Here is a 22,259-nt window from a genome sequence, read left to right as displayed (position 1 = left end):
CTTATCCGGGGTGCGCGCGCACGCGCGAGGGAGAGGGCAGGGTAGGGTGTGTGTGCGAGCGCGCGAGCGCGCGCAACCGCTGGAGAAAGAGAGCCGAGCGCGCTCCCCTCCCGGCCTAGCGCTGGTGGTGGCGGTAGAGGGAACGAACGAGCGAGCGCGGGGTCGCTCGGCCGGCCGACTATTTAACTCCCCCCACCCCCACCCCGCTTTCTCCCAAGGCTGGTTCTTCCTCCGTTTTATTTTCGTGTGTGTGAGTGAGTGTCGTTTTGGCGGCCATCGTCGAGATAAGCCCGCCCGCCTCTTTTACTCCTTCTTTTAACCCCCCTTTTTTAAAAATTCCCTCCACCCCCCCCCCGGTGCTCGCTTCGCCAGCTCATAGCGCCCTCCTCACACGGTCCTCTCGCGGCCCGTCCGGGGGTGGGAGCCAGGCCGCGGCTCGCCGCCCAGCCCAGCGCCCACAGGTGAGGAGGCAAAGAGTGAGAGGGAATGTGTGGTGTCGCCGCCGCCTCATGCCGGGCCCGAGCAGGCCTCGCCGCGGCCTAACGGGAGTCTGAGGAGAAGTGGCGGCGGCGGCGGCGGGCCTGAGTGCGAGGGGGTGGGGAGAGTCCGGAGGAGGGGAGGCCCGCGGCTCGCCTCCTCGGAAGGAGGGTGGGTGGGCTGACTGGCTTGGTCGGATTCCCAGGCCCCGCCGCGCGCAGGCCCCGCTCCGCCTCCCTCGTCTTCTTCCCTTTGTGGTGGAAGAGAGGGGCTGGCTGGGCGGCCGGCCGGCCGGCGTCGCCTGCTTGGCCTCGGGTGTCCTTTTGTGCTGAGTTCGGAGGGGAGGCAGGCCTCGGCGGCACCAGAAACAACAGCGTGGCTTCGGCGGCGGCCTCCTCGCAGCCCTCAGCCTCGTCTTCCACAGTCACCGCTTCAGTGGCGGGGAGGAGGAAGTGCGAATGGGGGGGGGGGGAGCGGCCCGTGCGCGGCGGGGCTTCCTCGGGAGCAAAGCCCCGCAGCTTTCAAGAAGCGGCGCTTACTCTTGAGGAAGTCTGACAGCCACGGTGTAGTCGTGTTGCTGCTTAGGGAGCAAGCCCCGCTGCCTTCAGATGTAGCGCTTGCTCCCGAGGAAGGCCGGCAGCCACAGTCTGTTGTTGTTGCTGCTGCTGCTGTTAATGTTTGTAATAAGGACTAATAACTAAGTAGGACTGACGCCAAAAGGTCGTGCAAAGCCACGTGCAAAGTTTTCAGGTTCCCCAGAGCTCTTCCTCAGTCAAGATGTTAAAAGGAAACAAGTGGCAGTGGGTGAGAAAGGGGGAATGGTGATCCCAATGATGTTTGCTGCCCAAAACTTGTGTGCAATTTGTAACGGTCTTTCAGGTGGAATGCACGTGGTGGCTAGATAGATGTAATGATATTAGCCACACTTGCCACCGTACAAGATGGCAGCATGCATGGGGGGGGTGTACTTGGGACAAAAGAAGCAATGAAGATAGTTCCCCATTTTTGGGTGTTTGGAAATACACATTTCACTTACTGGGTTCTGTCTGTAGCCCTTGTTAGAGCACACTGGTTCTTTGGTGTGGGGAGAAAACAAGAAGAAAGAGAAACAGGTTAATTGTGGATTGGAACGTTAAATGATGGAGGGTTAAGCTGCACTTTCTCTCTTACCTTTCTCTCTAGTTTTCAAAACTTATTGGGAGCTGATCACATCTCTCCACCCCCACTTCCCTGATCCCCAGATGTTTGACATCCCTTATATGGAAAATTCCTGACATCAAATAAAATTGGAAGGGATGCTGATCCCCTTCCCTTCTAACAAAAATGCAAGATCTGCTGTACAAGTGTTTACTTAAAACTGCCATTATATCCTGTATGCCTTACTCTCACTCTTACTCTTACTGAAGTGTGATTAGGATGCAGCCCAATATCATAATCCACTGTGTTCAAAGTAACTCCCATGGTTTTCAGTAGGACTTAGTCCCAGCTAAGCATGCATAGGATTGTAGTCCTAGTTGTAATTGCTGCTGAACTTTATAATCTCCCTACCTCTCCTTACCAATTTATTACACCAGAGATCCTAAGAGGTAGGGACATTCCTCATCTTGTATCTACATCTCAGTTGATCTGTTTATTGCACACTTATTTTCCCTGTTTAAATTCCTAGTTTGTGATATGTTTCTGCTTGTTTGTCTCCGCCCTTTTTTTTGTTCTACAATGCATCACCATGCATTGTTATATGTACATAATGATATGTTATTACTTTACCTGTGTAGAGTGAAGGCATTACGTAAAATACGGAAAGGGCTGTTTATGTTTCGTGTACATTTTTTACTGCAGAAGTGGTTCCTGTTCTTGTGTAGTGTGGGGAAGTTCAAGACTGGTTTTGAACTGTGGAAACTTGATAAATTAGGGGCAATGTGGCCTTAGAGAAACTGTGTGCAAGTGGTAAAGATAGGAGTATGGAAATATATAACACATCTTGCCACTTTCAATTTCATGTTTCTTTTTTTAAAAAAATCTTTAATATATGTATCATGAAAATTGCCTGTGTAGGCTTCCTAGCTGTATACCAGGGGTTGGCAACCTAAGGCCCATGGACTGGTAGCGGCCCACGGGGCTCGTCTATCCGGCCCATGGTGCTGCCTGCTCTTACTGGCGCGGCGTGGGGACCGACTTCCGGGTTGATGGTGCCTGTGCGCACACGCTATTTCTGGCGCACATCCAGGTCGGAGGAGTGCCGGAAATAGCGTGTGCACATGGGCTGTCCTGCAACCCAGAAGAGCACGCGTGCGTGCACACATGCTCCGGCCCATCTGACAGACAGAGTGTGGACCGGCCCATCGTTCGGTAAGCTTGCTGACCCCTGATGTATACAGAGAAATATGGTATTTTCCAGAATAAAGAATAAAATCATTATTTGCTTTAATCATATATGACAGAAGTGGACAATGTGTAATAACTCTCTTTAAAAATGCAAGGTTCTATGCTGTTTGTGGGTTTGTTTTTTACATGTTTGAGGCATGACCTCGTTCTTCATGTTCTCCCTATAGATGCTGTATGCTTGCTTTTAAATCACTGCTTTTTCGAGTACGGAATAGTTGATTTGGTATTGTGACATCAACCTTGCATGATGACTTGGTTCATGAAGTTAAATAACAGTTGGAAAAGCAGAAAGCATTGGGCCACCTGTGTATAAGCAGATTTCTTGTGAAATAGCTAAATAATATTAAACATTCATGTAGTTTAATTCACCAGTTCAAAATACCTGGCACATTATTTGATAATCCTTAATATAACATTGCAGGATAGTATAGTCCCAATATTATTATCCCCATGCTGCATATGGGTCTGAAGCTATGAGATAGTGGTTTGCCTAGGGCCACTTTTTAATCCCATGCCAGAGGCCAGATTTGAACCTGGGTCTCTGACTCTTAGTTACTGAACTAAACTAGTCCTCTATAATTAAAGCTTGGATTTGTGAGGGTCATTGTGATGAAAGAGTTGATGGTTTCATAAATTTAGTATAAAAGAAAGGTTCTAGAGAAAGATAGAGAAGATTGGATGATCACTAAGCAAATATGGACTCTGCATACATTACAACAATTTTAATTGCTTCTTTTCATGTGTCTGAATTTTCCCCCATCTCTTAATTGGGTTTAAGGAAGACTGACATATTGTTCCTTTCCTGTGTTGAAATAAACATTATCTAAGAAAATAGGAATTTGTCATCATGTGTGAAACGGTGCTGTGAGTAAAAATATTAAATGTGCCAGAAACAAAAAAAAGTCTTCCAAATGCCACACTGCAGTTACCTGTGGTAGTATTGGCACATTTGCTATAAAATATTTTCATTGATTACAAAATAGTTCAGAAGCCTAGGGCAAGATAACTGCAGTCCTGTCCTCTGTTTTTCTTGTACTAAAATTATAGAGAAACTGAACTTTTGGTAGTCCAATAAATTAGTTGTTTGTACTAATCAAGAACTGAACTAGCCTAGCATAAGGTGGTTAGGATAGTGTTAGTTACAGAACTTTCTTTAACTGACATCAAAGTGACGAACAGCCTTCACTCAAATCAACACTTTCATGTAGTTCAGAGCAATATGCAGAGATGCTATGATTACTGCTATATTAGGTGAGAGAAACATGTACTTATGTGGTACATGTTTCCCACATCCCCTAGTGATGATAAAAAAAACTCTGTGGCAGGACTTATCTGGGATCACTGGAGATTTCTGGTGTTTTCTGTAATAATTTGATTTATTGTTCAGAGACTGCAAACAATAGGTGAGTGCAGATGGCACTATTTTCTAGGATAGTGCAGAAAATGCACTATCCCATTAGTCCCCAGTGAGAAGCACCCCTGCACCCCAATATACTTTCAGCTCTTAACAAAGTGCTGTCAGATAGGATGTAAATAGCTTATTTAAGTGTTTATACATTTATAAAACACTGATTTAGCGATACTATTTATTTAATTGCAAAAGGGCGCCTAGAAACTCCATTGTGGTGATCATAACCTACGGTTAAGGCGCCATTTGACTTTCAGCTTACATATCTGAGTTTCTAACACTGCTGGGAGGGGAAGGGTCTGCTTTGCCACCACAGGAAAGACACTGGTGAAGCAGCACCCAACAGGATTGAACCCTGCTCATCTGATAATAGGCAGATGTGCTTTGAGGCAAGTGGCCTTGCTGGCCAAATTGCAGCCCTGGCAGACAAAGATTTGGCCCATGGGCCAGAGGTTCCCTACTTCTAAAGTAGCTCTTTTTCAATTCAAGGCTTATAGTTGTCTTTTAAAATACTTTAAAGTATATTTTATGCAAGTCCCTTTTAGTTCTTTTGATTCATTTTGCCTCACTAGCCATGCTTTTTCTTGGGGAGATTATGGCATGAAGTTACATATTTTCTCCTAATTGTTTTTTTCTGCTTGTTTGGTGTATGTCGCATTTGCTGCTCACATAGCTTAAAATGAGAAAAGCCTGAAAAATCCTAATGGAGCAATCAAACTATGTTAGATGGACAAGGGACCATGCAGGCAGTAGTGGGGATTAAAGATTTCCCAGTGCCTCTGCCAATTTTTTCATGAGCAGCATTTGGTTTCATGGCATTACTTGCACAGGGGTAAAGAAAAAATGTTTCTGATTTTTAGGTACCTGAGGAACCAAGCACTCAGAATACTGACTTAAGTTCATTTCTGATGTTAACCATCATACCTAAGGACAGATAGTTTCAATAATAGATTCATGTAATAGACAGTGATCGCAGAAGTTCAAATACATAAGGCATATTGGGATAGTTGTGTGACTGAATTTGAGCACAATTTTCAGCGCTTGAAAATGTCGTTGCAAATATTTGCTATCCTATGTTAAAATGTATGCACAACTTTAAAAGCAAGTAATCTGGTCTCTTGGGGGTCTAAAATGAGAATGTGTATTGCCTTCTTTTATTCCACAGTGCTAAACAAACGTAACTGGAAGGAAGTTGCACACAGTAATGGAACTTGCTTTGAAAGAAGTACAGTTGGGATGAAAACTTTCGTTGAAGTGAGCACTTATAAAATGGCATTCTAAGCACAAAAACAAAACCCAACAACCCCACCTCCAAATTATTTAAGAGCCCTGGGAATTGTAGCTTGTAGTCATTGTAGTGAAGTGGATAGAGTATCTGACCAGGAGCTGGAAGAGCAGGGTTCAAATCCCCACTCAGTCATGAGGCTCACTGACCTTAGGCCACTTAATGCCTTTCAGACTAATGTACCTCACAGGGTTGTTGTGGGGTTTGTATGAAGAGGGGGACAACAACATAATCACCTTGAGCTCCTTGGAGAAGAAAAGGTGGCCTTTAAATGCAGTTTAAAAAACAGCAATGCTGCCTGAGCGTTATTTTCAGACCATTGTAGCACTGTTTTTCATGATTTCTTGCTGCTGTAAAAATGAAGTTACAGTTGTTGAATCTGTGAATCCTGTGCATTTAACTGAACATAATATGTCTAACACTAGAAACCACTTGGGCTCACGTGTCTCTTGAAATCTATCCAATTGCTTTTTTTTAATTATTATTAGTAGCTAGTCATTTTAATGATCTGTACTGCTTTTAATACAAGGGACGTGGGTGGCGCTGTGGGTTAAACCACAGAGCCTAGGGCTTGCCGATCAGAAGGTCGGCAGTTCGAATCCATGCGACGGGGTGAACTCCCGTTGCTCGGTCCCTGCTCCTGCCAACCTAGCAGTTCGAAAGCATGTCAAAGTGTTAAGTAGATAAATAGGTACTGCTCCGGTGGGAAGGTAAACGGCATTTCTGTGCACTGCTCTGGTTCATCAGAAGCAGCTCAGTCATGCTGGTCACATGACCCGGAAGCTGTACGCCACCTCCCTCGGTCAATAAAGCGAGATGAGCGCCACAACCCCAGAGTTGGTTACAACTGGACCTAATGGTCAGGGGTCCCTTTACCTTTACCTTATTGCTTTTAATGGTTTTTTAATTGCTTTTATTTTACTATTCACAGTCCTGATACCTTATGAGAGGGTGGTATAGAAATTCTTAAATAAATTAATTAATAAAATATGGTATGGGGAGAATTCTAAGCTCTTGGAGAATGTTTTTCTGCTTGCTCTTATGGTTTTGGCTTTGATACATAGATGGCATAATTCAGTGTTTCTTGTTGACCTTAAGAGGTTGTGGTTCATGCTGGGCCCAAGCTGTTTAGGACTTCAGAAGTCCTAACTAGCTCTTTGAATTGGGTCCCTGTGCTCTCTATTATCTGTTAAGTCAGTTTGTTTATCATTCTAGCTGTGATGCAAGGCGAAGTAAATACTTCTTGCATCATGTAAGCCACTAGATTAGACTAATAGCATTAATGTAAACACTCTTGGCCCAAGTACTAAGAATTTCATGTTGCATTTCAAGAACTTTTCACAGAAAATGTATTTATTTCAGGAAAGCATTACAGAAAATACATGCAATATTTAAATGGGTTCTCTTATTCATAAATCTAGTTTAATCTTCTTCTTTTTTGTTCACTTAGAATACCCATGCAGTTGTATAACAATATGGGGCCCTTATTGCTTCTTAAGTTTTGAAGTGAACTAGAATAGACTTTTAAGATTCATCTTGGGATTCCTGAAAAGCCATCATACCTTTAAATGAAGAACTGAAATAACTATTTTACATTTTTAATTAAGGTGCCTTTGAGAATTTGTTAATAACCCAACCACAGTCTTCAGTGGAGAAGTTGGTTAGAGACCTCAGATTAACATAATTGGTGTCAAATCTGCATCATGCTTGATATTGTAAAGATATGTTATATCCAGTCATGGCTTTTTCAATAGGTGTCATCTGTATCGTATTCCATACTTTTTCAAAGGTGCAGTAGTTTTTCTTAGGTGGGTAGGACGCATTGATGAAAATTGGGTGCTCCACTTTGAAGATGTGTTTCCCAGGTCTAGGGTTGCAATATTTTGAAGAGCAAAAAAGAGGACATATTTGCCAACTTCTACTTTTAACTATGGATCACTAAAATGAAAAAGAGGACGTGTCCTGGAAAAAGAGGACATATGGCCAGAATTAGATACTATCCAAGATGGATGCAAATACAGTGGTACCTCGGGTTAAGAACTTAATTCATTCCGGAGGTCTGTTCTTAACCTGAAACTGTTCTTAACCTGAGACACCACTTTAGCTAATGGGGCCTCCCGCTGCCGCTGCCCAGCTGCCGCACGATTTCTGTTCTCATCCTGAAGCAAAGTTCTTAACCCGAGGTACTATTTCTGGGTTAACAGAGTCTGTAATCTGAAGCGTCTGTAACCCGAGGTACCACTGTAAGGTGTGTGCCACTGATAGGCAAGGGAAGAGTCCCCACCCACCTCCCCAGTCTTGACTGTATACCGTATCTAGGCCCAAACTTTTGCCTGCATCTGTACAGCTACATGTACCTTTGGCTCAATAGGCTAGTGGTATAACCAATCAAACAGTGCTCTTGGGATCCAAATAGGCATTGCAGTGTACACTAGAAAAAGTCTGTCTTGTACTCTGAACGTGATTTATAGCAAGCTTTCCAAAAAGGTTGGACACTTCTGTGCTATAAATTGCTAGCAGTCTGTTAAAGTTTGAAGGTTCTTTGCAATGGCTGTAGTCCTGCAAGCACTGCTATAGCCACCATGCAGGTGTAACACTCACTAACAGCATCAAGCTTATTTTGTACTTTGTATAGGCAGGGCTTGAAAATGTTGCCTTTGCCCAAGCCTATGCAGGCAGAGCATTGCTGCATCCAGAGAAAATGCAGCAACACTACTGTGACATAAGTCACAGAAGGAATAGCATGTCCTGCCCTTGCACTGTTGTGTCATTTCCCCTGGGGTGGGATAATGGTGTCTACATCACTCTGTTTTCCCACCCCGTCTCGTCTCCTCCACCCAGAGCTTGTCCTCACATGCAGGGGAAGTACCTAACTCACCAAGGGTTTGAAACCCATCTGCTAAGTATTGCCCTATGTATTTGAATATTATGATATAACTTTCCTTTTTGATCTAATGCATGTACTGAAAACTGGAACTTGATGCGAAGTTTCTTGACTGATAGGAGTTCAAGAAAACCCATAATTATCTCTCCTGAGGCTTTTGTGTTTGTGTAATACAAAAATAACTAAACTACAGTGGTTCATTAACACATTTCATTACTGGGTTAGTGTTTTGAAAGGAAAATTGGTAGGATATATAGTCTTAAATAAGACATGCATTAAAATTTAAGAGTTGCAACAATCCATACCCATTGTAGTCAGATCTGTCTTGGTCTATTATTATACAGACTTCTGGATAGTAGGCGGATTAAAAAGAAATCATTACTGTTTTGGCAAATATTTCTCTCATTTTCTCCATTTCACTTACAATGTGTTGATATATAAGTCAAATACATTTGGACTAGGTTTAAAATATTGGCTTAACTTCCATTTAAGAGTGGGGGGGAAGCACTTAAGATTGTTTTTATTTAATGGTAGGTATACATGGATGTAGCCTGGGGGCAGCCCCCCCCCCGATCAAGTAAAACAATAGAAATACTTAACTAATAGTCCAGTCATGTTAGTTCTGCCCCCCAACAAAGTCCTGACCCCCCAAATCCTGGCTGCACCCATGGTGTTATTTTAATTTTGTTAAATAAAAAAATTTTTTTAAAGCCTGCACATGAATAATTGTGAGAGTGTGTGCCAGTGTGTATTAGTGAGTGGATACTTGCATTTCCTAGTTCCATCTTTTTAAACTTCCTCGGTTGTGTTTTGATACAGAGTTAAGGTAGTTACATGTAGTTGTTTTTATTTTATTTATTTAACAAAATGTATCTACCACTTGAATATTATGAAACCTCTAAGTGCTTTAAAGTAACTATTTTTTTTTCAATTATAAGAAGCCCAAGAAGCCCTACATAAAGAATGCATTGCAGTAATCCAATCTTGAAGTCACCAGTGCCTGACTTCACCAGTGCCTACTATGGCCAAGCTCTCCCAGCCCAGGAATGATCATAGCTGTAATACCACGTATAGCTAGTTAAAGGCACTTCTAGCCTTTGAGGCAACCCAGACTTCCAGTGACAAAGCTGGATTAAGAAGCCCTCCAGACCCTCCATCAGGGGGTGTGCAATTCTGCCTAGAACAAGCAGTTGACAAATTTCTTGGACACAGGAACCATGTTTCCAATTTGTCAAGATTAAAGCCCAGTTTATTGTCCCTCATACTTGGTTCACTTTTTAAATACCTAAGAGGTGAAAAAATATACAAACAGTCACAATTTTAAATTATCCCAAAAGAACAAGATAATCAAAACTCCTAATATAGAAACATTATGACTACAACTATTGAGCTCTTTGATGTAGAAGATTAAATTGAATTATTTATATAATTATACATTGTGTCTGCAATCCCAATGCCACTTATCTGGGAGTAAGCTGCATTAAATTCAGAAGGACTTACATTTATTAGTAGTAGTAGTAGTAGTAGTAGTAGTAGTAGTAAAATTTGTATTACTGCCCTTCATCCATAGATCTCAAGGCAATTCACAACATAAAAATACGAGATAAAAAACACAAAATAAAGAACAAAAACAAACCTTGTCTTGTGTGGGGAAAGCCTGCAGGAGACTTTTGCTCACATTTGCTTGAACACAAGCAGCCTGTAAGGCCTTGTGGTGGCAGCCTGCAAAGCCATGTCGCAGCGGGAGGCAGATGCAGCAGCGGCCTGCAAGGTCATGTTGTTGCGGAAGAAGTGGTGCCAGCCTGGCACTAGTGGCACAATAACCAGCAGCCTGTGAGGCCTTGCCCAGCAGGAGGGGGAGGAGGCCTGTGAGGTCATGTTGCTGTGGCAGCAGAAGCAGCGGCAAGAAGTGGCAGCAAAAGCAGCAGCCTGCAAGACCTTGTGGTAGCAACGGCGGTGGTCAGGCGGTGACAGAATCAACACTGCCATGGCAATTCAGTAGTAGCGGTGGCAGCTTATGAGGCCTTGCGTCAGGGGCACAAAAGTGGCGGTTTGCAAAGCTTCTCAGTGGTGAGAAACGGCAGTGGCCTTAAAGGCCTCACCAAGGCAGGCCGCTTCTGTTGCCACCTCCCACCTCAGTGACATGGCCTCACAGACTGCTTCTGCCATCACATCCCATCACCATCATGAGGCCTTGCAGGCCAACCCCAGCTTCTGCCACATCATGCTGCCACAACATGGCCTCGCAAGTCGCCTCCATTGCTGCTGCTGCCTCCCACTGCCATGAGGCCTCGCAAGTTCCTGATTATTGTACCACTGCTGCCAGGCTGCCACTGCTTCTACCACCACTTCCCATTGCCACGGCAAGGCCTTGCATGCCACCACAACTTCTGTCGCCACCTCCCACTGCCATGATAGGGCATCAGGCTGCTGCCACTTCTGCCACTGGCTCCCTGAGGCCCTGCAGGCCACCTCTGCAACAAGTAGTAGCAGTTGCCAGGACGTTACCCTGTTCGCCTTTGCATAGTTCCATCCTTATTTCAACATCACAATATATTAGCTAGTGATATATCACAATTTTGAAAACCAGATATCCTCTAGTCCTACTCTTTAGAATCAAAGAAGAAAAGCATCTCTGCCCACTTTCTCCACACCGTGCATCGTTTTATACATCTCTAACATACACCCCACTTTTTTTCTGAAGCTCAGTATATCAAAACATAACATTTCCTTGTACTGTAAATGAGTTGCTCCAGTCCCCTGATCATTTTAGTTGCCATTTTTCACACGCAGAAGTCCTTCATTATCTTGCCCAGCTTCTTGAAATAGGTGATCAGAACAGTAAATGGCAGCACAATTTGGGAGCTCGGCAGACACCGTGAGCAGTATGGAGGTCTGAAGGAGGAAATGGCACTTAAAGCTTTATTGCCTTAAAAGGAGAGGGAGTGTGGCTATCCTGATCATTAGCTGGTTGCTGGGAGCCCTCAGCCCCCTTTTAAACTATGTAAAGAGCTCTCTAGCAATTTGTAACAAGGCCTGAAGTGGCTTGCTAGCCAGAAATGTGCTTCTAGCCCCTCAAATCCTCACCATGCTGCACTTGAGCTTGCAAGACAATTAACACATTCGTTAGCTGTTTGCCAATTTTCTTATGACTTAATTAGTTGATCATATACATTCCTTAAAGTGTTTAACTAGGCAGGAGTATAGGCCTAAAGATGAACCTGTTGAGCTTGGAGTGGTTTATTCCATGTGTCATTGCTGTGCAGCATTGTGGTCAGTACTATCCCTGGCATTTTGTGCATAGTAATTGTCGTCTGTTGACTGCATGGTCTGTGTCTCCAGGCTGCAGGCACTATCCTCCCTTTCCTTGGTACAGAATTTGGGTTAAGGCTAGACACTGGAATTTTGTCAGCAGAAGTTCCTCAGTTTAGTTTAGGCTCATTCCTCTATTGGTATCTGTAAAATCTCCGTGGAGTTTCCTGCTCATGCTATCCCAGTTTTTTAAAAATACTAAGGTTGTATATAAAGACCTTTTATGAGAAGGTCCATAGTTCAGTGGTAGAGCACATGCTTTGCATGCAAAATGCCTAGGGTTCAGTTCCTGGCATCTTAGTAGGGCTGGGAAAGATTCCTGCATCAAACTGGAGAGTTCTGCCAAGCAGTGTGTAGACAATATTGAGTTAGGTAGACTAATAGTATGATTTGGTAGACGTCAAGATTCCTTTGTTTCAAAACATCAGCTGTGCAAATTACCAACATTCTTAAGAGTTAAAGGGGCAGATCCAAATCAGATACGTAGTAAACTGTTTTACTAGATGGTTCAAGTCCATTGTTTTGACTCTGCCTACCAGCCTGTCAAGTTTGACTCATTCACTCGAATTTTGCTCCATATTAATCCTGCTGTGCAGGAAGGACAGTAATTGAACTCTGTCAGCTGCTTTTAGAGACAGCTTAATCGCTGGAGAGGGAGGGGCTGGGGGTGGATGGGCCGGCGCTCGTTTGCCTCCCGCCTCGAGAGCGTCTTCCGGGGGAGCAGTGACCAGGATCGTCCCTTCGTAGCGAAGGAAGGACCAAGCCTTCTTTTCCCGGCGCGACCTTTGCTGCGCTAAGCAGTCTCCCTTGGCGGATGCTTGCGTTAGCTGGCTGCAAACGGAGTCCGGCTGATCATGTGAGGCAGATCTGCCCGCCCAGCCTCCTTCCCTCTCTGGGCCCAAGCAGGATACCGCCTCCTCGATCTCACTGGCTTTAGGAGGAGCTGGCGGAGAGTGAGCTCAGGCTTTCTTCGGCGACCAATAGCTTTGCCACACGAGGCTTCGGACTGAACTCGGGAGTTGCTGCTTCTGCTTTTGGATGTGACCGTGCGCCTCCCTCTTGGGTTTGGGCGCAGTTGTTTCCAGTTCAGATTCGCGGGGGCTCCGGAGATCGCGCAAGAAAAGGAGTTGGGTGGGGGTCGAAATTCGGGTCTCCATCTTAGGAGGCTTCCTAATCAAAGTGGATCTAATTGGTGAGACTTTCTGCAGCTTCTTCACACTAGCACGTCTTTCACTTTGGATTACTTCGGAAACTTTCATTAAAGGAACGCCCTTCCCTTGTTCAGGGAGCTGCCTGCCTCGCATGGATTTGTGCCCCCTTCTGGGTATTGTTTTCGCGCCGGCTGTCTCTAAGCCTTGGCGTTTCCAGGAGGGGCCTCTGTTGTGGATTGTTTTTGTTTCTATGGAGAAACGCAATGAGCTGTTCTACTCCTCATGACGGGGAAATCCGCCTTCAGTTTTTTATACGCATGGAAAGGAGTCCTTGATACATGCCTGCCAGGAAATAAAACCAGCAAAAGAAAAGGTAGCATTTCTTACACTGGCATTGTTAGGCGCTGGACCTCAGTGAGATTTGTGAAAGCCAGCAGTTGCTTGGGATATCGCAAATGGTCAATTTTCCTTGTTTGGCACTGTATCATAAACATCTTTAGTTTTTCACTTGATGAGTACACTAGCTTATCCTGTAATCTTAAAGAGCTATCAGAAATAGGTTTGTTGCCCATGTTTTATTTTTCTTTACATTCACTACACGTTTGGAATGTAGCTCCCCTTCCCCCTCAAAATCCAACTACTACTGGGGGAAACATACTGTAAGAATGCTCATCATATAATGCATGCAGGTGTTTGCCCTCTTTTCATTACCAAGGCACCTGTTAAGGAAATCAGATTTGGAGGCTGGATTTGAATGCATTTTCCTTCTTGAACCCCTACCAAGTTTTGATCCAACATTCAAATGCTTCTGTTTACTCAGCATGATCAAAATATTTTGGGGAAACAAGGTACGGAATTTTAGTTTGTTTGCCTGCACCTGAACTTGTTATAGAGTTTTTCCTTTCAGCTGGAGCAGACATTGTAGAAATATTTTGCACAGTGGAATTTGGGGGTGTACTAGTGAGAAGTTGGGCTCCTCATGTGATAATCTGATTCTGACATGGATTTTTGTATTGCGGGTATCAAAACACAATATGAAACTTTAGTGCAATCAAAGAGCCACATAAAATTTATGGATGTTAGAGATTGTTGCAGAATTGGGCGGGATCTGGCAGGCTCCATGATGGTGGGACAGGATCCAGCACTTACCCACACGTGTGTGTGTGTGTGTGTGTGTGTGTGTGGTGTGCAAAACATACTTAGTGACTCACAGGCTACCCTGGATTTCCTTTGTTGTGTAGAGATCCACTTTCTACCCCAAGCACCCCAGGCTGTTGCATATATGTCCACTTCATATTTATCTGTGTTATTCCTGAAGATTTGTGTAAAGGTTTATGTGGGTGAAAAAGACCTTGGTTGTAACTTCAGCTGTAATTAGTTGGTGTGAGCACTGCTCACTTTAATTTTTATTCTATGGAATTAATGTAGCAGAACAATTAACATGGCTTTAAAAAATAGACATAATGAGAGTCAACTTGAATGTCTTTTTCCTCGTGCACTATTTGCCCTGTGTTAATAAAGGAGATGGTGACAAAGTAAAATAGTTTTTATTTACTTCCTTGAATCACAATATAGTGTCCAAGCCTGCAGCCAGAACTTTGTCAAGAGCGAGGGCTATCGTTCCAAGCTGGTGCTGATGAAAATAGCTATCACTACTACTTTTTCTTTTCTTTTTTAAAACAGCAGCCTTGTGCATTGTAATAGAGTAGCAGAGGTGAATAAAACTCTCAGATGGCTATCAAAAAGTACAGCAAACTCCAACATCTGGTTGTGTTCCCTTGGTGACTTCAGGATTAACTATTTCACTGCAGAAGCATCTGTACACACAGTTCTGTTGCAGTTTTGTTTATGTTGTTCTTTCCCTCCCTCCTCTACTCCATTTTCTTCTGGTTGCTCACTACTTCACCCTGCAAAAATGTTGTGTTTACTATGCAAGCCCTTGTAATGCAAAGGAGGCATATGTACTTAGAAAATACATGACTGTTGGTCAGTAGCTTCAACACTTTAATTCAGGTCTCACAGGGATGCTTACATGTAGAAATTGAGAAAGGTGCATCAAGGTCTAATACTTTATGACTGAACTGTTAGTTCTTTGGTTCTTAGAGAACAAAGGAGACAGGCTCTATTGATTGAATTGCAGTACATTTGGTGCTACTCAAAGAGATAATTTGAATCTTTCAGGCTTTTTTTTGTGACAAAATTCATACGATTTGAGTTTTGTTTGGGGTTTACAGATGTCTTATGAAACATATAACAAGTCAAAACAAATTCTCATATTAACTTAAATTGGAGGTAAAGTTTGCACAGTACACTTGGTAAAACCAGCAGTTTCAGTTAGATCTTGCCTAGTAGTCAGAGCATTATGGTGTTGACTTCAGTGTTCACAGAACAAGGCCGCTTCTCTTCTAGCAAACCCTGCCAAAAAGGAGAGATGAGACATTCTGAGTAACTGTAAGCAAAAACTCGTAAACCTTTTGTACTAATATATTCAGTATAAACTACAGGTGTTTTTGGTGTTCTCTTGTGAGGGACCACCCAGATGCAACATTCTGAACTGGCATAGGGTAAATTTTGATTATTTATTGAGGTTGTGGGTTTTAAAAAATTTAAAAATGAGTTGTCCACGTTAATATTATAGGCTCCTGTCTTATTGATTGATTTTATGTATCAAATAATTTCAAGCAAAATATCATACCTTTTGTCCTAAATCCCAGGATACGTTGCAACAATGAATACATAAAACAATCAACCATGAAAAAAAGAAAAAGTCAACTGTACATAAAATAGTATTATGATTATATATATAATTATATATTATTATATATATTATGATTATACTTGTCACTTTTTGCAACGCAGCTTGCAGTACAAGAACAAACATTAAAACCAAACAGAAGAATAAGACTAAAACAAGAACCTAAAATGCTCATTCATAAAAATATATAAAAAGGACATATCTAACCTACCCCACTAAAAGGATGAGCACAAAAGTAGGCTAAAAACAACAACCACATTCCAATTTAAGAGTCAGAAGCCTGGGCAAATAAAAACAATGTGATAGTTCCAGGCATAACCCCTGGGGAGAGCATTTTACAAGTGGAGTCTCTACTGAAAAGGCCCATTCTTTGTATCTTCATTCTGCATCTCCTTTAGAGGGACAAATAGTGAAAGGTGATGGAATGCAGGGTCCAGGTTAGTTCATGTGTATAGAGGTGGTCATTGAGGTATTGGGGTACTGCACTGCCTAAGGCTTTATAGGTCAAAACCAGAGTTAAACTTGGCCACCAGTGCAGTTGTGCCAAAATTGATGTTATGCTCAAACTGTCCTGCAATTTGGCAGCTGAATTTTGCACTAGCTGTGGTTTCCAAATCATTTTCGAGGGAACTCAACCACACAGCACATTACACTAATCCAGGGGTCAGCAATTTTTTTCTGCAGGGAGTCAGTCCACTGTCCCTCAGACCTTGTGGGGGGCTGGGCTATATTTTGGGAAGCTCCTCCCCACTGACTCTCCCCTCCCTTCTCTACAGCACTGGATGAGCCCCAGTGGCTGCTTACCTATGCCTTGCAAGCGGCAGGGGCTGGCGGCAGGACGATGAGTGGTGTGAAAGGGCTGGCTCCGGAGAAGGGCTGCTTAAAATGGTGTTCAGCCAACCGCGGCTCAACAAAGCCCAGCCCCCTTCCTCCTCTAGGCAGGGCGGGGAGAAGCCAGGAGGAGGGAGGGAGGAGGCGCCTCCGTGGTGTTTGTGAGGGGAGGGAATGGCGCAGCCCGAACGATCCGAATCCTCACCCCAATCCACTCGGCGATTCCCGGACCGTCCATGGGCCAGATCCAGAAGACAGTTGGGCCGAATCCGGCCTCCGGGCCTTAGTTTTGCTGACTCATGCACTAATCTAACCTAGAAGTTACCAAAGTGTATGCAAAACAAGTTAGCCTATCTGGCCAGAGAGGGGCGTAGATAGTTCGCACCACTGAGGCCACTTGTGCCTCAAGCTACGTTACTGGAGCCAGAAATACCCATGAGCTACATGCCTCCTTCACTGAGAGTGTATCCCTACCCAGATCAGGCCAAGCCCCACCCATGCAATCTGGGAACAGTCTGTCAGCATTAGCAGGTTCTGGGTCCTTGTTGGATATTGTAATTTTACTCATATTAAAATGTTGTGAGAGTTGGCCCATAGGAAAACTAGTTGATTTCTCCGGTCTTCCAGGAATGAGTTCCATAGATAACTGAAGGTTCTGATTGGGCCTGTAAGATAGTTGGGACAACCTGGTATTTGTCAGTGGATATATTTATTGCATTGCAGATTAATTTGGTAAAAAGTGAAGCAATGTGCTTATGTCTAAATGGTCATTCAGAGTTGAGTGTGAATTGTTCAGTGGTGTATTCAAATGTGTGAGGTAGCTGAGCTTGCCTGTTCTGGTGCCCAGCTTCTAAGCATATGCGTAGTGGTAATTACCTTGCAAGGCTTACGAGATGGGAAGATGGGGATGCCGAAATGAACATTTGACTCTTCCCACATTGGATTATCTACATGTGTGGGCTGTCAGGTGATTTAAAGGTTTAAAATGGTTTGGTCATAAATTGTAATCTGTTGGTTACACCTGTGTACAAATAAATTATTCTGAAGGAAATTGTATTTTGTTTTTAGATGCGTACATGTGTCACAGGGGGCAGCATATGGAAAGAGACATTCCTTACTGTCTGAGATAGAAGAAATGTCTGTTCCAATATGTTTTTGTAAGCAAAAATAATTAGCTCAGTGTGCCTATATGCATGTGTACACAGAAGTAAGGCCCACTGGGTTAATGGGAATTACTCCCTACAAAGTGTGATTAGATTCTTGAAAGAATCTGCCTATCAATTAATTGGTGGCATATTTTTATTCAAAATATTTTAATTGCTTGATCCATACCATTAATTGATTTAAATACTTGCAGTTCTATGTTCACTAAAAATGCACCATAAGCTTCTCAGTTCCCAGTGAACCTTTTAGCAGGCTATTAAGGTTAGCTATAGTCTCTAAGGTATGTAATAGCATTGCAACCACACACAAAAAATGTAGCCAGATGGTTAGAGACTTTGTGAAAATATTTTGACTAATGTGAAAAACCAATTGTAAGCTATTACCATGCTTGAAGTGTGAATAGTACAAAACGTTTCTATTTTAGTCTGCTTATTTTTTTAAAAAAAGATGTTGCTCTCCTATCTTTAAAACAACACTATATGCAAAGTATGTGTCAATACATACACCAGGAATTTTGTCATTCTTTTTCCTTGTAACGTTACTGCTTGTCTTTAAGTGAGGTAGAGATTTCTGTGCTGCAAATGGCTAAGCAAAATTGCTAATTGCTGCCCAGAGTATATTGAGTAAGAACTTTGAATGTATCAAGGATAAGGTTTCCTGAATAGCACAAAACTTAACTAGAGAAGCTGTTATGTTTTTAAGTAGACACTAATTAGTCTGATTTTTGAGATGGTGGAAAGAATCACCTCATCTCTGAGATCATTAGCAGTTGCCCACTGTTGCATGCCTCAGGGATTTTTCTTTGTGGGGTAAATATATGCAGTAAAACAAACCAGCTTACTGGTCACTTACAGGTTTTGCTTGCAGTTGTTATGACAGAAGGATTGTGACTGCAGTCCTGTGTTTGTATACATTGTTCAGGGTGTGGCTACAATCACAGGTTTGATGTATCCTACATGTAGAGAAGCTCTCTTGGCATTTGAGTTTCAGGAGCATTTTAACTCCGAGATACTACTTACTCAAACAGACTGTGTTACTCCATACAAAACCAGCACCTGAATGTCTGTACTACTTATTAACGCCATATGACTAGTTGCTATATAAGACTTTTTAATACCCTGTTTAAACTTCATTGGTGCTTTGGCTGTAGTCCAGACACAGTTAAACACACTTAACTTCCACTGCTTCCACTGAGACCTAGACGCAGACATGAGCATGAACTTGATGGTGGCTTTTATGTTTTAATGCAGATCACACCAGGTTCTGTTTTCAGACATTGTGAAATGTGGTAATATTTAGCATTTATTGGGTCCCCTGGTGAAATTAATTTCAGGGGAGACAAAAGAAAACACTTTTCACACAACAAATTAATGTATGGCATTCCCAACCACAAGATTGGGACCATGGCTTAGATGGCTGTTAAAAATAGATTAAAACTCGTTTACCCTAAACCACCTTATTAGATGCTCTAATTAAGCAGTATTCCTTTACAACTATCTCATCCATTTCTTTAGTTACAAATTATTAATAAATAATTGTGGTTAAAATGCATATTCCAATATATTATATATTGATTGCAATTCAAGTAACATGTGATGGTATTATTATTATTTATTGAATTTATATACTGCCCTATACCCGGAAGTCTTAGCAAAACCTCCCCAACATCCATCCTCTTAGATGGCTTTGAAAAAGGATTGGAAAATTTAATGGAGAATTGGTCTAGCTAAGTGGAGCTTTTATGATCAGAGGCAGTATCACTGTAAATACCAAGTTTCTGGGGAAGTTGGCATATAGGATGGGTTGCTGTCTTCATGCTGTGCTTGTTACCCTTCTGGAAGCTGTGAGAAATAAATGCTGGACTAGATGGACCTACAAGCCCTGTTGGATTACACCAAGCTTTCCTAAACTTGGATCTCCAGCAGTTGTTGGACTACAACTTCCAACAGCCCCAGCTAGCAGGACCAGTGGTCAGGGATGATGGTTCAGAAACCACTGGAGACCTAAGTTTGGGAAACCCTGGATTAGACCATTTTTACATTTAGTAAATGTGTCAGATTCTCCCCCCCCCCCAAAAAATAGGCTTGATTGTTTTCTTTTGAAAGAAGGGGCTTTACAAATGTGCTCATTTTGTTTTGCTTTCTTACAGAAATGAGTCGTCAAACTGCTACAGCGCTTCCCACGGGTACCTCCAAGTGCACACCATCGCAGAGGGTGCCTGCATTGACTGGCACCACCGCTTCCAACAATGACTTGGCTAGTCTCTTTGAGTGTCCTGTCTGTTTTGACTATGTACTGCCACCTATTCTGCAGTGCCAAAGTGGCCATCTTGTTTGTAGCAACTGTCGTCCCAAGCTCACATGCTGTCCGACCTGCCGAGGCCCACTGGGTTCAATTCGTAACTTGGCTATGGAAAAGGTTGCCAACTCTGTACTGTTTCCTTGTAAATATGCCTCCTCTGGCTGCGAAATCACTTTGCCCCACACTGAAAAAGCAGACCACGAAGAGCTTTGTGAATTCAGGCCTTATTCGTGCCCATGTCCTGGTGCTTCTTGTAAGTGGCAAGGCTCTCTAGATGCTGTCATGCCTCATCTCATGCACCAGCATAAGTCAATAACGACGCTACAGGGAGAAGATATAGTTTTCCTTGCTACAGACATTAATCTTCCTGGTGCCGTTGACTGGGTTATGATGCAGTCTTGTTTTGGCTTTCACTTCATGCTTGTATTGGAGAAACAGGAGAAATATGATGGTCACCAGCAGTTCTTTGCAATTGTACAGCTGATAGGAACACGGAAACAAGCTGAAAATTTTGCTTATCGACTTGAGCTAAATGGTCATAGGCGACGATTGACTTGGGAAGCAACTCCTCGATCAATTCACGAAGGGATTGCAACTGCCATCATGAACAGTGACTGTCTAGTCTTTGACACCAGCATTGCACAGCTTTTTGCAGAGAACGGCAATTTAGGCATTAATGTGACGATTTCGATGTGTTGAAACCGCGATCTGACGTTTTCAGGCCAGTGTCTAAAAACAACCCACAGCATTCAGTTTCATAGAACAAAGGTAAACATCTTTGACTGCCAGATGTAAACAATTTGGTAGGGAGAGGTTAGCATATATGAAGGTAAATTAATAGGAAGGCTGTTAAAGTACAGGAAACAGTTGCATGTAATAACACTAATATATTTAAAATAAGTCAGCAGTAAACCACTGAAAATATATATATATGCGTGTATGTGTATATATATATATATTCTACCCAAAATGGGCATCTTTTTGTATTAAGAACTGATTGAATGAAATGTGTTGTAAAATAATTCTAAACTTGTTTGTAGATTGATTGTACGTTTGGAACAGATACTGTTTTGTGTTTAATTTGTATTCTTTTCCTTTGACTGACAAGCCATGCAAGGCGGTCCAGTCTCTGGCCGCTACTTCCCCCTATTCTTCCTCCCCTCCCACTGCGTAAGTCACTACATAGTATTGCTGCTGTTCTTGTGTAAATTTTCTGTGTATTTGCTAATTTTTATTAACTTCTAGTTTTTCATTAAATAAATGATTTTTTTCTTTTATGTAATTCAGGTTTTTCCTTTTTCCTTTTTTTGACCCTTTGAGATTAATTACAGGTGTCCATTTTCTGATACTTATAATTACTTATGGTAAAGTGTATACTTCTGTATGTTTGGTATCATTTTTTGGGGGGTGCAATCCTGCCACTGGTTATATAGTACAGATAAGTCCTGTGGACCTATATGGAACTTAAACCTGAGTAACTCTGCAAAGGATTGAAGTCCTTAATCTCTTTCCAGTAGTTCATTCAATGATACTGTTGTTCATTCAGCTATTTTTGTGAACATAACAGTGTCTAAAAAGGGGCAACATTGAACTGATTCCTAAAACGGCTTCTTTTAAATTGTAGATGCCATTGTATTTTGAGTTCAAGCATAACTGCAGATTTGTTTGAGAATGTTCTAATTTAAAAAAGTGGAAGGTCAGGCACATTTTCAAATGACTTTAGAGACCTTTAGACATTTTGAAGTCATTCTTGTATTTATTGGTTGTGCAGTACAAGAAGGCATTGTCTATACAGTATTTGTAACTATAAATTACAGACCATTTGTTTAAATGAGGCAGTTGAAATAAGCTGTTTTTGGTCTTTTTTAAATTCTGTCATTAAAAGAATTCCTGGCAAACTGAAAACTCTTTTAAGTGAATTTTTTGCCTTAACGGAATAGAAGCTCACTTGAATGCAACATTGCTCAGAATTCCTTGTTCCTTTGTCCAAGGATATGCTGCCTGTTCTTGCACAAGGGGAACACTGATAGTGTTCCTAGCTCCTCGAGGAGTTCCCAGTGGTAGTGGTGGTGGTGGTAGTAGCAGCCATTCTTTGACCTGACCTTTCTTCTGGAACATTAATGGTTGGGATTTCTAGGATTCAACATGCAGGGCTTAGTGCTGCATCTAGTTTCCAGAAATGTCAAGCAATGTGATATTTCTTTTGTGTTTACTTTTGTTTTGCCAATGGGATCTGTGCCAAGGCTCTCTTAATTTTTGTGCGGATTACACAGATGAACACTCTGCATGTCTTAAAAGTTATCCTG

At 42.5% G+C, this 22,259-nt stretch overlaps 1 protein-coding gene across 5 annotated transcripts; it reads left to right on the top strand.

The window, feature by feature from the left end:
* Positions 1-150: 150 nt before the first annotated feature.
* On the top strand, positions 151-21,858 carry SIAH1 (siah E3 ubiquitin protein ligase 1). 5 transcript variants are annotated; one of them, XM_083626099.1, is made up of 2 exons: positions 151-461; positions 19,802-21,858. In XM_083626099.1, exon 2 carries the CDS (start codon positions 19,804-19,806, stop codon positions 20,650-20,652), a length of 849 nt encoding a protein of 282 aa, XP_083482225.1. In that variant the 5' UTR covers positions 151-461; positions 19,802-19,803; the 3' UTR covers positions 20,653-21,858. The 5 variants fall into 5 exon arrangements, with proteins under 5 accessions (XP_083482225.1, XP_083482223.1, XP_083482226.1 ...); XM_083626097.1 differs by lacking the exon at positions 151-461 and adding an exon at positions 11,160-13,275; XM_083626100.1 differs by lacking the exon at positions 151-461 and adding an exon at positions 11,170-12,943.
* The last annotated feature ends 401 nt before the right edge of the window (positions 21,859-22,259 follow it).

This window comes from Podarcis filfolensis (assembly GCF_964270895.1).
Source record: "Podarcis filfolensis genome assembly, chromosome: 8".
NCBI classification, from domain to species: Eukaryota; Metazoa; Chordata; class Lepidosauria; order Squamata; family Lacertidae; genus Podarcis; species Podarcis filfolensis.
Note: the sequence above shows the minus strand (reverse complement) of the source record. Positions and strands in the feature narration are given on the sequence as shown.